The sequence below is a fragment of the Bradysia coprophila genome, unplaced genomic scaffold, assembly GCF_014529535.1.
Source record: "Bradysia coprophila strain Holo2 unplaced genomic scaffold, BU_Bcop_v1 contig_94, whole genome shotgun sequence".
In the NCBI taxonomy this organism is placed as follows: Eukaryota; Metazoa; Arthropoda; class Insecta; order Diptera; family Sciaridae; genus Bradysia; species Bradysia coprophila.
This window is the reverse complement of record NW_023504022.1, coordinates 9,603,978-9,617,098: the sequence shown is the minus strand read 5'-3', so window position 1 is coordinate 9,617,098 and position 13,121 is coordinate 9,603,978. Positions and strand designations below refer to the sequence as shown.

At 35.1% G+C, this 13,121-nt stretch overlaps 1 protein-coding gene across 2 annotated transcripts; it reads left to right on the top strand.

The window, feature by feature from the left end:
* The first annotated feature begins 293 nt into the window (after positions 1–293).
* Positions 294–12,880, top strand: LOC119085352 (mitogen-activated protein kinase kinase kinase 7-interacting protein 3 homolog). 2 transcript variants are annotated; one of them, XM_037195727.1, is made up of 4 exons: positions 294–578; positions 7,775–8,815; positions 11,905–12,120; positions 12,198–12,880. In XM_037195727.1, exons 2-4 carry the CDS (start codon positions 7,807–7,809, stop codon positions 12,569–12,571), a joined length of 1,599 nt encoding a protein of 532 aa, XP_037051622.1. In that variant the 5' UTR covers positions 294–578; positions 7,775–7,806; the 3' UTR covers positions 12,572–12,880. The 2 variants fall into 2 exon arrangements, with proteins under 2 accessions (XP_037051622.1, XP_037051623.1); XM_037195728.1 differs by lacking the exon at positions 294–578 and adding an exon at positions 4,688–4,960.
* Positions 12,881–13,121: the final 241 nt, after the last annotated feature.

Below are 13,121 nucleotides of genomic sequence, written 5' to 3'. Positions count from 1 at the left end.
TCATCCGGTAATCATATCTCATCTTTGTGGTTGTTTTCGAAAACAGATGTTAACTAAATTACTATTCACTTTTCTGGGAAACATTTTAGCCGAAATTACTTATAGTTTTCGCGTTCTATGTCAACATACCAAGCATCTACTCAACATTTACAAAAATAAAAATTTTCCAATTTTCCTCCGAAATCAATTTTCAAAAAAGTGAACCCAAATTTTCTCGCTAACTTTCGCTGTTATGTTTCATTCATACTTTCGACCAACTTCATACTCAAAGTCTGTTGACAGCTGATTGCAAACGCCATTTTAAATTTAAAAAAAATTCATTGAAGTGTTGCTTTGTTGTAAGAAAATTGATTTTTTTTCTATTGATATGGCTTCGAATAATTGACAAGCATAAAAAACTAGTTAAATCCGTGTAGAACAATTGACAGCAATAACCGTGCAATAGAAACGTAAAGAAAGTGAAAAAATAAATGTACAAAATCTGTCGGATGACGTGTTATCATTAGGACTGGATTACATACACACACAAAAATAAATTGATAAAGTGAAAATGGATTTCTCCCAAGGGATAAATATTTGTAAGTAGTTTTTTTGCACGCATTTCGTAATGCATCCAAGCAAATTATCGGGACTTAAATTGGGAACGGAAATAAGTTTTTGATTCGTATAACGAGTTGAATGTCCGAAATGTTATATCCATAGTTTACATGCAATGACACTTTCAAAAAGAACCAAAACTCCATATATAGAATGATATGCAACAGGTTTTTCTCGTCTCATACAATGCATTAGCTCTATAGGGTCGTTAAAATTAAACTTAAAGTTCTATCACTTTTGGAATATACTCCTGAAATAGGTACACAAAATAGGAGTACCTGTTGTTGTTGGACTGTTTTTAAACAGTGATAGTACTTTGTAACAATGAATAGTTTATCAGACCCATTCTGTTTCCATGAATATACCACCAGGTATACCACGCAGCAATAAGCCATTTACTTTCGCTTTCAATAATAATTATTCTTAATGATAAGACGTTTCGATATGTGAGAAAATTTGATACGTCTTGCGACGTTTCGCTCTATCGAACACTATACCGATTTGCTCACGAAAAAGTTTAGCGAATCATAGTTGAAATGTAATTTCAACTCAACACCAAACTTCCTTATTAATAACCACGCAAACCAGACCTCCTTTCCACAACAAAGTTAAAAATAATGTTTTGACCCCCTAATGTTCGGCAAGATATTCTTTCCACAGAAAGCTGAAAATCGAAGACGACATTGAAATTGAGTATTTTACATATGACTATCGGGTGCTTATCAAGTACCTCTACCAACGTAAATTTTTACCTCTGAAACTGCACCGACATGTAAATCAGTCTACTTTAAGACTTACTTCTACTTTGAACTTTTTCCAAAGGCTCGTTTTGGTTTGGTAAAACGAAAGGAAACATTTTGAAAACAGCCAAAGACTTGGTCTATTGATGAGTCGAAAGAATAATCTGCAATTTTCAGACTTAATATGTACAATTGTTTCAAGGCTCCAATGTTTTATTCATTTCAAGAATTGATTGACGAAACCAAAATTGATTTCTTTACAAGAATTGATATCTACAAACAATTTCGGTATCTGATTACGCAGAAGACAATCAGTACGCCTCGAATCAAATTCACCTTAATTTTTCGAGCAGATCTTTGTGATTAGATTGCCGTTTAACATGTTATCGTTAAGCTTGATGTAGGTAATGAGTGAGGTGGCTGGCAACAAACTCTTCGTACAAAATCATTATTAAATACATTGTCGATGCTGTGTGGGAAATTTGGAAACAATCAATTTTGTCAAACATAAAATCGAAAAAACCCACCGAGTTTATCTATTCCTGTTTGCGCGTACGAGCATGTACGGTAATAAGGGCAAAGTTATCTACATTTTTCAGAAAAAGGAGGTCAAGTTTTCCAAGATTACGTGAATGTCGGTTTACCAGCGAACATTTTCCGGTTTTTCCTAGGGTTTTTCCCAATTTTATCATTCCTTTCAAAATTTTACTCAAATTTCCGAAAAATTTTTTTTCTTCTGGAAAAGTTGTGAAAAATTTTGCGAAAAATTGGAAAATTTTGTTCAAATTCGGAAAATTCGATTTACATCATAATAGGGTTCATTCACAAAGTAGTGCAGAACATTAAGAGTTAGGGGTATGGAGGTTCAGAGGAAACCGTGCAATTCATACATTTTCTGGCAAACGTGGGTGGGGTTGGTCTAAAATGCGTCATTTTTCGCCTATGCAATTTTAAGTTCACTGAGAGTACTCATCATTCTTTGTGAGAAATTTTTTGCTTCGGTAATTTAGAAAGTACAAAAATAAAACCACTTCGCACTGCAAATAATATAAATAAAATAAGAACAAGTAAACTGTATACCAATCGATGTGTTCGGTACAGTGGTAGTTGGAATATAAATCCGTATATTATGCGTTCGTCGCCTCGAGAGTGAGAGAAAAGCAAGAAAAATGAAAAATTTGATTTATTTATTTTGATTTTTTTTATAGAATTTTGTTAAAATTACTTTTACTTTTCGCTTAAATTTATATATATTGCAAACCTATATAGCCATCACACGTATTATATATAATAAATATCTAAAAATAGACAAAATTTATTTATAAAATCAGACAGCGGCAGTGCGAAGAAGGTGTGTGTATATATATACAAGAAGAAAAGCGTAGCCTTAATTCAGTTAATGTTAAGCTTAAAGGAATGTTTTCAACATTTCTATCGTTTTCATCAAAAATAAAAAAGAACGCAGAAGAAGAGGCCAATAAAAAATATTTACACTTGAAGAAAATCAAAATCCAAAAAGAAGAGAAAAAAAATGATCCAGATGTTACACGTCTATTTATTTTGTGTAAATGAATAAAATTCGCGCTACACTCAAAAATCATTTCGATCGCATTTAATAACAGATTTTCACATGAGCCGTATTCCCATCAGCGCTGGTAAAATGCTAATACATTTAACAGTCGATTATTTATTTGACAGTAAAGTTGGTTCTGACAAAAATTTTTTAATTTTTACTAAAGTATCGAACATCCACAGTTTATTTCTCCCTTCTTTAATAGTTTTTTACATGCTGCATGCGTCGAAAACCGTAGTTTTCATGTTTCAAGCACTTCTTTCGATGCCCTTAATATGAAAAATCCATTACATAACTCGGGATAAGAAATGAAACGTCTCGTTTTTCAGCGTCGCCTCGGATCAACAAAATTCACACGAAAACTCTACTTTTTATCCCCAGTCATGTAAATTGATTTTACATGACTATGGATAAAAAGATGAAAAGTAGAGTTTTCGTGTGAATTTTGTTGATCCGAGGCGAAGCCGAGGTCAATAAACACACGAAAAAGAGACTTTTTATTTTTATCCCGAGTTATGTAATGGATTTTACATGCTGAGGGCGTCGAAAGAAGTGCTTAAAACATGAAAAGTACGGTTTTCGACGCATGTAGCATGTAAAATACTATTGCATGCTTTTGAAACCTAAACCAAATTTCTTGTTTTCCCTAGGTGTGTTATACGCCACTTTCGACCCTAGGAAAAACGAAAGCATGTAAAATACCATTACATAACGAGGTATAAAAAGACGAAACTTAGAGCTTTTGGATGTATTTTGTTCTTTCGACGCGAAACCTAGGTCAATAAACACACGAAAACGAGACTTTTCATTTTTATACCGAGTTATGTAATGGATTTTACATTCTTTTGAGCTAAAATTCAATTTACTTTTCATCCCTAGGGTTGTAAAATAAGTCTTTTTCGACCCTGGAGAAAGCAAAAACATATAAATTTAACTCAGAATCAAATTTAACTAGACTCGATGATTTGAAATTTATCACCTTCGTTAAAATACTGACGGGAATTGGGCTATAGATCTTCGCCATTAACCATATATAGAACCTGATAATCATCAGAACTATTTTCTTTTATTCATCTTGCTCTCTAATTTCCCACGCAAACAATCCACTCTTTTTTCACTTACTTTCATTTCTAATAAGGGGCGTGGGAAGAGTTGTATATCGTTTTGGCAAAATTCCATATACAATCGGTACAATTTTCATTAAAATTCTTTGTTCACTAACACTACATGCGAGAGGTGTCCAACATTTTTTAATGATATAAATTGATTTTGATGTTCGCAAAATAAAAAATTAAAAAAAAATATTTCAGGTGTAGATCTAACCAATCTAATTGATAGATTAATTGAAAAAAAAAATCTGTTTATACATAGAGTTCGGCCCATTGCCTGATCATACATATTTTCACCTGTTCATAATGCAAATCAACATTTTCGTTTCAGACGCAAAAATATGAGAAGAACAAAAAGAAAAAGAAAATCAGAATTTCCATCTGTCGTAAGATTTATTTTTCTTTTCCTCACTCTACGACACGGTAGTTTTAACTCATACATCCGAATTTATTCACATAAATGTGGATTGGAATATATATATATATGTAGGTTATGGGAACCTGTCGAAGAGTGGGAAAATTTCGTAAACAGTTTTCTTTTGCTGACTTATTTTTTTGTCTTATTCTCATCTTCTTCTCATCTTTTCGATTTCATTTCGTTCATAAAAATTCAGTGAAAATTCGTAATTCTCGTGAATCGAAAATGGTTTTTTCTTGTTAAAAATAAATAGAACGAAAAAAAATATATTTTGTTATGGTTGTCTAGATAGACGGTTACAATCAGGAACGGTGTGAAATATATACGTTTGTACTAGCACGTCGTTTAAATGAAAAAAACTGATAAAAGGAAAAAATAACATAAAAATTGAAGTGATAAGATTTGTGACAAAAAAAAACAACAAAAACTAAACCGATACGGGTACCCTCAAATCGAACAAACAATAGAAAATTTCGTTTTATAAATAAACCAACTCGATATTATTTGCGTGGTTAACAGACAGGTATGGCTTCTGATAATTTAATCAAATTAGTGATATATGTACACACACCACACATTGCCTGTTCCTAACTCGTATTTTACTACTTTCACATGCACAATATGCAATTATTCATGATGTTGTCAGTCATTTAATATACAATATATAAGCTGGGCGTTTACGACATACATTTTAAAAATAAAATCTAACCGTCGTCTTCACCTGAACCATTTTTTTCGTTTTTGTCGCATTATTTCGTTTTTCAATTTAGTGTGTGTCTGTGGATAGGAAATTCATAAACATTTCATTCCATTTGCTGTATACGTAAGTGATAAGAGCATTATTATGTCTGCTGCATTAATAGGCATTAAAGCAAGATCATACGAGCACATTGTCTACAACCACTTCCATGATAAAAACAAATGGAAAATTATCTTATCTCTGGTTTGGTGGGCAAAAATCTATCTGCAAAGTAATATAATTGAGCAATTTCTTGTACGGAAAAAGAAATGACGATAGTTTGAATACCCATACGTAATGTTGACAAAAATAAACTAAATTTCGCGTTTTCTTTCTCAATTTTTTTTGTAAGTTCAAAAAATGAAAAATTAACTTTTTGACATTGCAGTTTAAGACACGTTTGTAATTTCCGACGCAAAAAATGTAACAACAAAAAAATTGAAAAAAAAAAATTCTATTTTCTCCTGATGCTAAGCATTTAATTGTCAATTAATGAATGATGAGCAAATTCGACCCCGGTTACACTAATTTAATGGATGATAAAAGTCGTTTTCATCGACTTTGTAACATAAATCTAAAATAACGACATTTTTATTGACTCCGCTGCCTGCATCAATGTCTATTTTTTACCGTCGTCCTAAAATACGATTTGGAATTTACTTTCATATTTACAGTGTAGCATTTTCGCTTTTCCACTATGCGGCGATGGATGAAAAGAATCAACAAAAATAAAAATATTGTGTACACCGGCATGGTGTCGTTGCTCGTATATTGGAAGTAACTCAATTTTATTTTATGCTTGGAACTAAAACACATTGTCCTAGTATCCATGGACAGAATTTAGAGGTTTGGCTTGTCCTTCGCCACATTCAGACTAATTTCGTGATCAACATCTAAAGATTATTTGTTACCCAGCATTAGTAGCGAAACAAGTAGGAACAATTGACAATTGACAATTTTCGTCGATGGTAACAAAGAGATTATTTTTGGGAATATTAGGCAACAACTTTGTGATACTCGCAAACTTCTGTAACTGTAGACAAGTGTAAAGTTTGGATATCCGAGCCGAAGGCAAGGTAAACAGTGATCAAAAAATAGTTGCCGAAGTAAGTTCCTTAAAAATAGACGATTGAGTTTGCGGGTATCACAATAATTGATTCCGAAGTAATGAAGCACCCAGCAGCATCCAATGTATTCTGGTTCCATGCGAAAGTTGATTTCCACATAGGAAAATTAAAAAATGAACCAAAATCAACATGTAGATAAAGATCATTTCCGCAGGGGGCAAATTGCTATGTAATGGTCAACTTTCGCATGGGGCAGGTAGTAAAACATTTTTAGGGATTTTCCTACATTTTTCCAAACCCCAAAAAAGTAAAAATGATTTTCCCAAAAATAAAGTTTTTTTAAACTCTTCTGCGTTCTACCATTCTGTTATGGATTTCTATTGACTGAATCTATCACGTGACAAGCTTCAACCGATCCGATACACTCTTAGAGTGCTTAACGGAGTGGTCAATTAAACTGCGTTTTATGCTTCGTACGCATCTTATAAGTAGATAAAAGTGTTTAAAAATACATATTGCTTGCTCTTGGTATGGTTGAATCCACAACAGTAAGGCAAGACGGACAAGATATTTAATTTATAATAATTGCTGATTTATGTAGTATCATGTAGACGTACTCACTGAAAATATAACCAAGAATAACCTGCGACGCCTAGTTCCGTTTATTATTATCAATGTTTCTATTCCGCATTAAGCATACAATGAAATGTCTAATAATAACTCTTGACCCTGTCAACGAACATAAATCGAATGGTCGAATGAATACGTCTTCGGCCGATATGGTTTATCAATAATATCGGTTGTGTAGTTAGCTGAATTTCCATTGAATTTATATACACACCAGCCACATGATACCGCTTGTTTGTTGTTTATCGTAATTGAACGGCAGGTATCTTTGTAGAGTCATTGTTTCTAGGCAGTAACATTTAGGGGCCGTTCATAAATTATGTAATTTTCAATTTATTATTTAGCGTATTTAGCTGACACGAATGTCTTAAGCTGTTACAGACGGCTGTCATCTGTTATCGACAACTATAGTAATAACAAACGACAAGCTCTGACTAAAGAGGTCTTATATAGCGAAAAGCATGTTAAAAACAAATGAAGTAAAAGATTTTTGAGATCAATCTCTGAAAATCTTCGATCAAATGAAGTAATAGTAAAACTGTTAATATGCTTGCCGTCTGTGACAGGTTAAACCCCCTTACATCTTGCTTCACCTAATTTATGAACGTCACCTTACACTTTTACTGATTCTACATGTAAACGAAAAACGCTTTGAAGGAAAAGTAATCATTTCGGCTTGCACTGACAAGTTCAGCAGTATGTCTAATTGTTTCCTTTGAAGCTCATATTTCGCTTCTTTTTTCTGCGTCTGACCAAAAAGTTTTACTGTCTGACGATGTTTCGGTCTATAAAAAGCACTATGACTATGTCTATAGCTTGTCAGAGACTTAGTCGGTGTTCGAAAGAAATCGGATCGCAAACCACTTTGAATGTTCTACATCATTTGTTTTATTTCCTCTTTCAGACTCTGACAACGTTTAGCAACAATGGAAGAACATGGCGGACAAACCACCTTTCCAACCGCCTGATGCCATCGATGATACAACGAATGTCGATGGTACAAGTTTGCAGTCGCAACTTAATGCGCGACCACCAACCTGTTCATGTACAAAAATCAGTAACATGCAAATGTTTTATGAAATGAAGCAAGCATTTGCTACCGTGCCCGATCCCATCGTTTGGAAATATGTGACAGACAATTGTCACGATCGACCGCAATGCGTATTAGGACTGAAGAAAGAAGCGGAAAGCCATCCAGGATCGGCACAAGCCTATCCGGATGCATTACGGAACTTCAATAAGAAACCTCAACGACCGTTACAAGTGTTACCGAACAATTTAAGTAGCTCGAATGAGTCCGTTGAACAACCCAAATCCGAAGTGTCCTTATTAAGTGATAGTCGCAGTGATATGCAAACGCATGGAAGCGACATTGATAGTTTATCCAAAGTGAATGTGCCAGACCGACCAAATACATTAAATATTTCTAAATTATCCGAATCATATCAACAGTTACATCTTCGGCCCACTCGAAGTGCACCGCCTCCGCCTACCACATCAAATCCATTTTTTCCACAAACACCGTTGGTGCCGGAAGGCGAATCGGTAAACGTTTCGTTAAATGTAACCGTATCACCCAGTCGACCACCAGTGCGTCCACAGCGTGCGGTTCGGCATACAACTGCAATATCCGTTCAACCGGAAGCACCATTCAATCGAGACGTTCAACAGAGTCCGCGCAGTTTTACATCGGTAAATTTTACTCTTCGCCAGCCAACGTCAACACCTCAATCACCAATAGACATATCGGCTAGTCCGTCGCCTAGTTTAACATATTCAAGTAGTTCGTATGACGCTCGCAAGGGTTATACGAACCGATTGGAAATTACGGTTGGCAGCGGTGGTAGTAGTATAAGTGCGTCTAGAATACGTCCAACATCATACAATACACATGGAGACGGCTATGATTCGTCGTACAGCTCCAATTCATCAAACGTAGACGAAGGTAAGTGAGAAGCTGCATTTGATGTTTTATGAGTTTTGCGTTAGTCAAGTTCAGGGTTCTGCAAACATTTTCGTCGACTGATTTGCGTAGAAAAATGTTGCGCTTCAGAAATAGATTTTTTTTTGAGAATGAAGACAAGAATACCTAAGAAATTTATTTTAAAAAAAATTGTGCCCACACAACACAAATTCATTGCGGATGACGTCTTTACGTGAATGCGAAAATAATCTTCGACCGAAAGGAAAACAAAATCACTTTTTTTTCTCTCTCCTCTTGTATTTGAATTAGGTTATAAATTGTTTATAATCACAAACGAGCGATTTTGTTGTTGTTTCTTGTCGCTCGCCTGTCGGAGTTGTAAAATCAAAGAATATAGACAAAGCACGAGGTGCAGGAATTTCGTATATATATTTAGTTACGCTGAACGTGCTTGTTGCACCCGAATCAATTGAAAATATGCAAAACTATTCACGAAATTCGTAAATAAATGCATGCAAAGTGAACCAGTGGAAATTGCTGCTGGTTTTCCAGATATAAGCCCCGAAAGCACCTGTTGAAAATTTCACTCGGTAAACTTTGGATGGTGTACAGTTTATCGCATCAACAAATTGAAGTCTCTTCTTGATATATAATATCCACACTCGGTATATTTTGTTGTGGACTAGCAATAAAGCTGCTTAAAGTCTATCTCAAATACACAGATTTATGCTGAAATGTTACAACATGGACCGAGGTGTTAGTTGTTGTCGATTTGAAATTTATTCGCATTTTTATGCAGGACCGAGTTATATGTTAAATCCTAATAACTACAACGCAAGTAATTGAAGTTCGTATTAGAGACGATAAAATAACCATTCATTCTTGTCGTGTGGTATGGGAAACATATAATATGAACTCATGAACACAACTTGAACCGGCAATCATTTTGCTAAACGTGATTTTGTGATATTTTAAAGTTTTGAACCGATTTCTATCTAATAATACGTAATGCAGTTGAAGAGTCGGTTTGAAGTGATATTCAAAGTTTTAAGTGGGATCTAAAGAAAAAGTAAATTTTATTGAAAATATGAAGTTGTCCGCTCATAGACTATTTCGTACAACGCAGTGGTTATGCTCAAAGTTTTCAGAGGGTTTCTTCTGAAAAACAGAAGACCCAAATCGGACGCATTTTCTATTCGAATTTTTAATAAGGTATTCGACCCCAGAAGCCAAAACCACTTTTAAAAAAAATTCTTCGAAGCTTGTGTGGCTAGTGTGAGGTGATCAAAAGCCGAAAACATGCACGTTTCTTACAGATATTTCTCGAGATACACGAAACGTACATGGTCGTGAGGGGTGTCATTAGAAAGGTAATTACATGCACTTTCAGGGCAAATATGGTCTTATTGGGGTTTGGAAGCATTTACGACGAATTTTGAGAAGTTAAAATGTTTAAGTGCTTATATTGAATCGTAGATGCTTCCAAACTGCCGTAAGCTCTACTTTACCTAAAAGTATATGCAATTACCTTTCTAATGACACCCCACACGACCCTGTACGTTTCGTGTATCTCGAGAAATTTCTGTAAGAAAAGTGTAAGTTTTCAGTCTTTTTTCGGTTGAAAACTTCAACTGTGCATATCTCAGTGTGGATGAATTTTCAACCCAATAAGACCCTATTTGCCCCGGAAGTACATGCAATTACCTTTCTAATGACAACCCACACGAACCTGTACGGCTCGTGTAACTGGATAACTTTTTGTAAGAAACGTGCATGTTTTCGGCTTTTGATCACCTCACACTAGCCACACAAGCTTCGAAGATTTTTTTTGAAAGTGGTTTTGGCTTCTAGGGTCGAATACCTTACTGGGCACATACAAAAAATTCCAACAGAAAATACGTCCGATTTCGGTCTTCTGTTTTTCAGAAGAATCCCTCTCAAGGGAAAGCCAAACACTAGCCGTTCTAGTTCTACTCCCAAAATGGCCATACCACACATTAAATAACTATGTTCGTGAATTGGCAAATAGTTATTTTACAAACGCATGCTAAGAAATACCAGTACCGAGCCGAAGGCGAGATCTTGAATCGAATTCGAACAATGCATTTAAACATATCTAGTGTTAAAATTGTGCGACGTCATGGCTCATTTTCGGCACATTACCAACAGAACTTTGTTCCTGACTTACGCTAAAAGGCTTTTTCAGTGAATTCGATTTAAGAAACCTTTAAGCGTGTGTTAGGAAAGTACTATTCTCTAATGTTTGTCGAAAATGAGCAACGAAATCATGATACTTTTCCATACAGCGAAATTTAGACATGAATTTGCTTCAGCTGGTCTACTCATACAAAAAAAATTACTTATACGTCTTTATACAGGAGAAATAGTTACACACACGCTTTGTAGTGGTTAAACTGTATAACGACTTAAGATAAATTTTGTTTACATAAGTAGACCAGCTGAAGCAAATTCATGTCTAAATTTCACTGGCGTCGACTGTAAAAATACTAGCACTCCTTCATGTCCCAACAAGCCGATTAATTATTTGCTAAAAATATAATGACTTCGTCGCTCATTTCCGGTTGCAGTGCCGGTAACATTTTTTTGGTAAAATCTTGGCACCAATTTAATTTTCAATTTAATCAAAAAATTCGGTCAGTATGATAAGTCGATAGTCATTTTCTCACCTCAGCTGCTGAAACTTCGGGAGCCTTTGTTGTCAAAAACGTTGTATTGTTTATTTTCTCGCTCTATCTAGACACAAACGACACTCTCGAAAGGAAATTTCCATTTTTTTTTCACTCGGTGAACAAATGACAATTTACAGTGAAGTGCTGTTTGAATTGATGCAAAAACGATTAAGGGACTTTTTTCCATAAAAAATTTTTATTCTGTAAGGACTCTATGTTAATTCTAGACACCCTCCCCCAAATGTTGTACGTAATTCATGTACAACTGGAATCTACGTCCGTTCAATTATATAAAATCTTAAACTTCCATTGCGTCAGTTAACCTGAGAACTCGTTAGATATAACAGTTACAAAGTATTTCGATGACAAACCATCGACAGGGATTTGACTAAAATTAAAATTTTTAATTTCTTCTTTCAGGCGATCTGCTACATCGTCAGTTATTGTCCAAGCAGCGTCTTTCGATTGAATTAGAAAATGACAAGAAAAGCCTTCAACGCCTTCAGCGAGAACTGCATGTATTCCAAGCACAATTGCCACCAGGCAGTTCACAGCTTCTTGCCGAAGAGATTGAAAGACTTCGCCTCAACTGCAAACAGATGAGCCAAGAAGTTGAGGAAGCTGGCCCAGGCTATGGTAAGTTCGACGATTTATTTAGTGCACAAGTATCGTATAACAATTCAACGAATTTAATCCAAAAAAACAATTTCCAGCTCTTGGCGAAACAGATGCAGCATTTTATCGAAACATTTACACGGGTCAACGGTTACCGAGACCTCCACGTCCTCCGCCGCCATCGTCAACTGAAAACAATCGCTTGTCGATTGAAGACGGTCTACCATGGACCTGTAATATGTGCACATTCCAGAACCATCCCCTACTTGATAAATGCGAACAGTGTGAAATGCCGCTACTCACAACCACATCTTCGGGTAATGTACAGACAAATAGCCGGCCCGTTCCCATGCATCGCTTCCAAAACATGCCCTATCAACAACAAACTGCGCCGCCAGTGTTACATAACCCATTCCAATACAATCAACCGATTGGTTTGCCGCCTCGGTTAACACAAACACAACAAAACTAACCGCTGAACCGATTTTTGTGAATTAATTTTTGTAATTTTGACGATTTTTTTTGTTTTTTGTTTTTAAACCTAAAACTGTCATGTTTCCCCCGTTGTTGATTAATATAACATTCTGCTCGATGTTAAAAACATTCTTACAACTAAAAAGTATTGTGTGTACGTGAACGATAATAAATATTATGAATGTGGCTCAGATTTTAAGCGATTGTTTTTATAGAAATTTATGCTATTTTTAGGTGTAACGAATTACTTTTATCATTCGGACGCTCTGAAATCCAGAAGTCAAATTAAAAATGTTTTGAAACCGAATCTTTTCTTTTGCTTGTTATTTGCATAACCGAACGCATTTTTGTTTTAAACCAGCCGCTATGAACTCATTATGTGAATGAGTAATTGTTGTTTTTAGTAATTTATCAGTGTCAGTAGATAAACGTCTCCCTCCCAAAACATCCGGCCATTGTTCATTCAAATATTTCTACTAAATGAGCTGTTAGAAGGACCTGGTTCACAATTACGTATAAGAAATATGGTATGCATCATGGACATACAT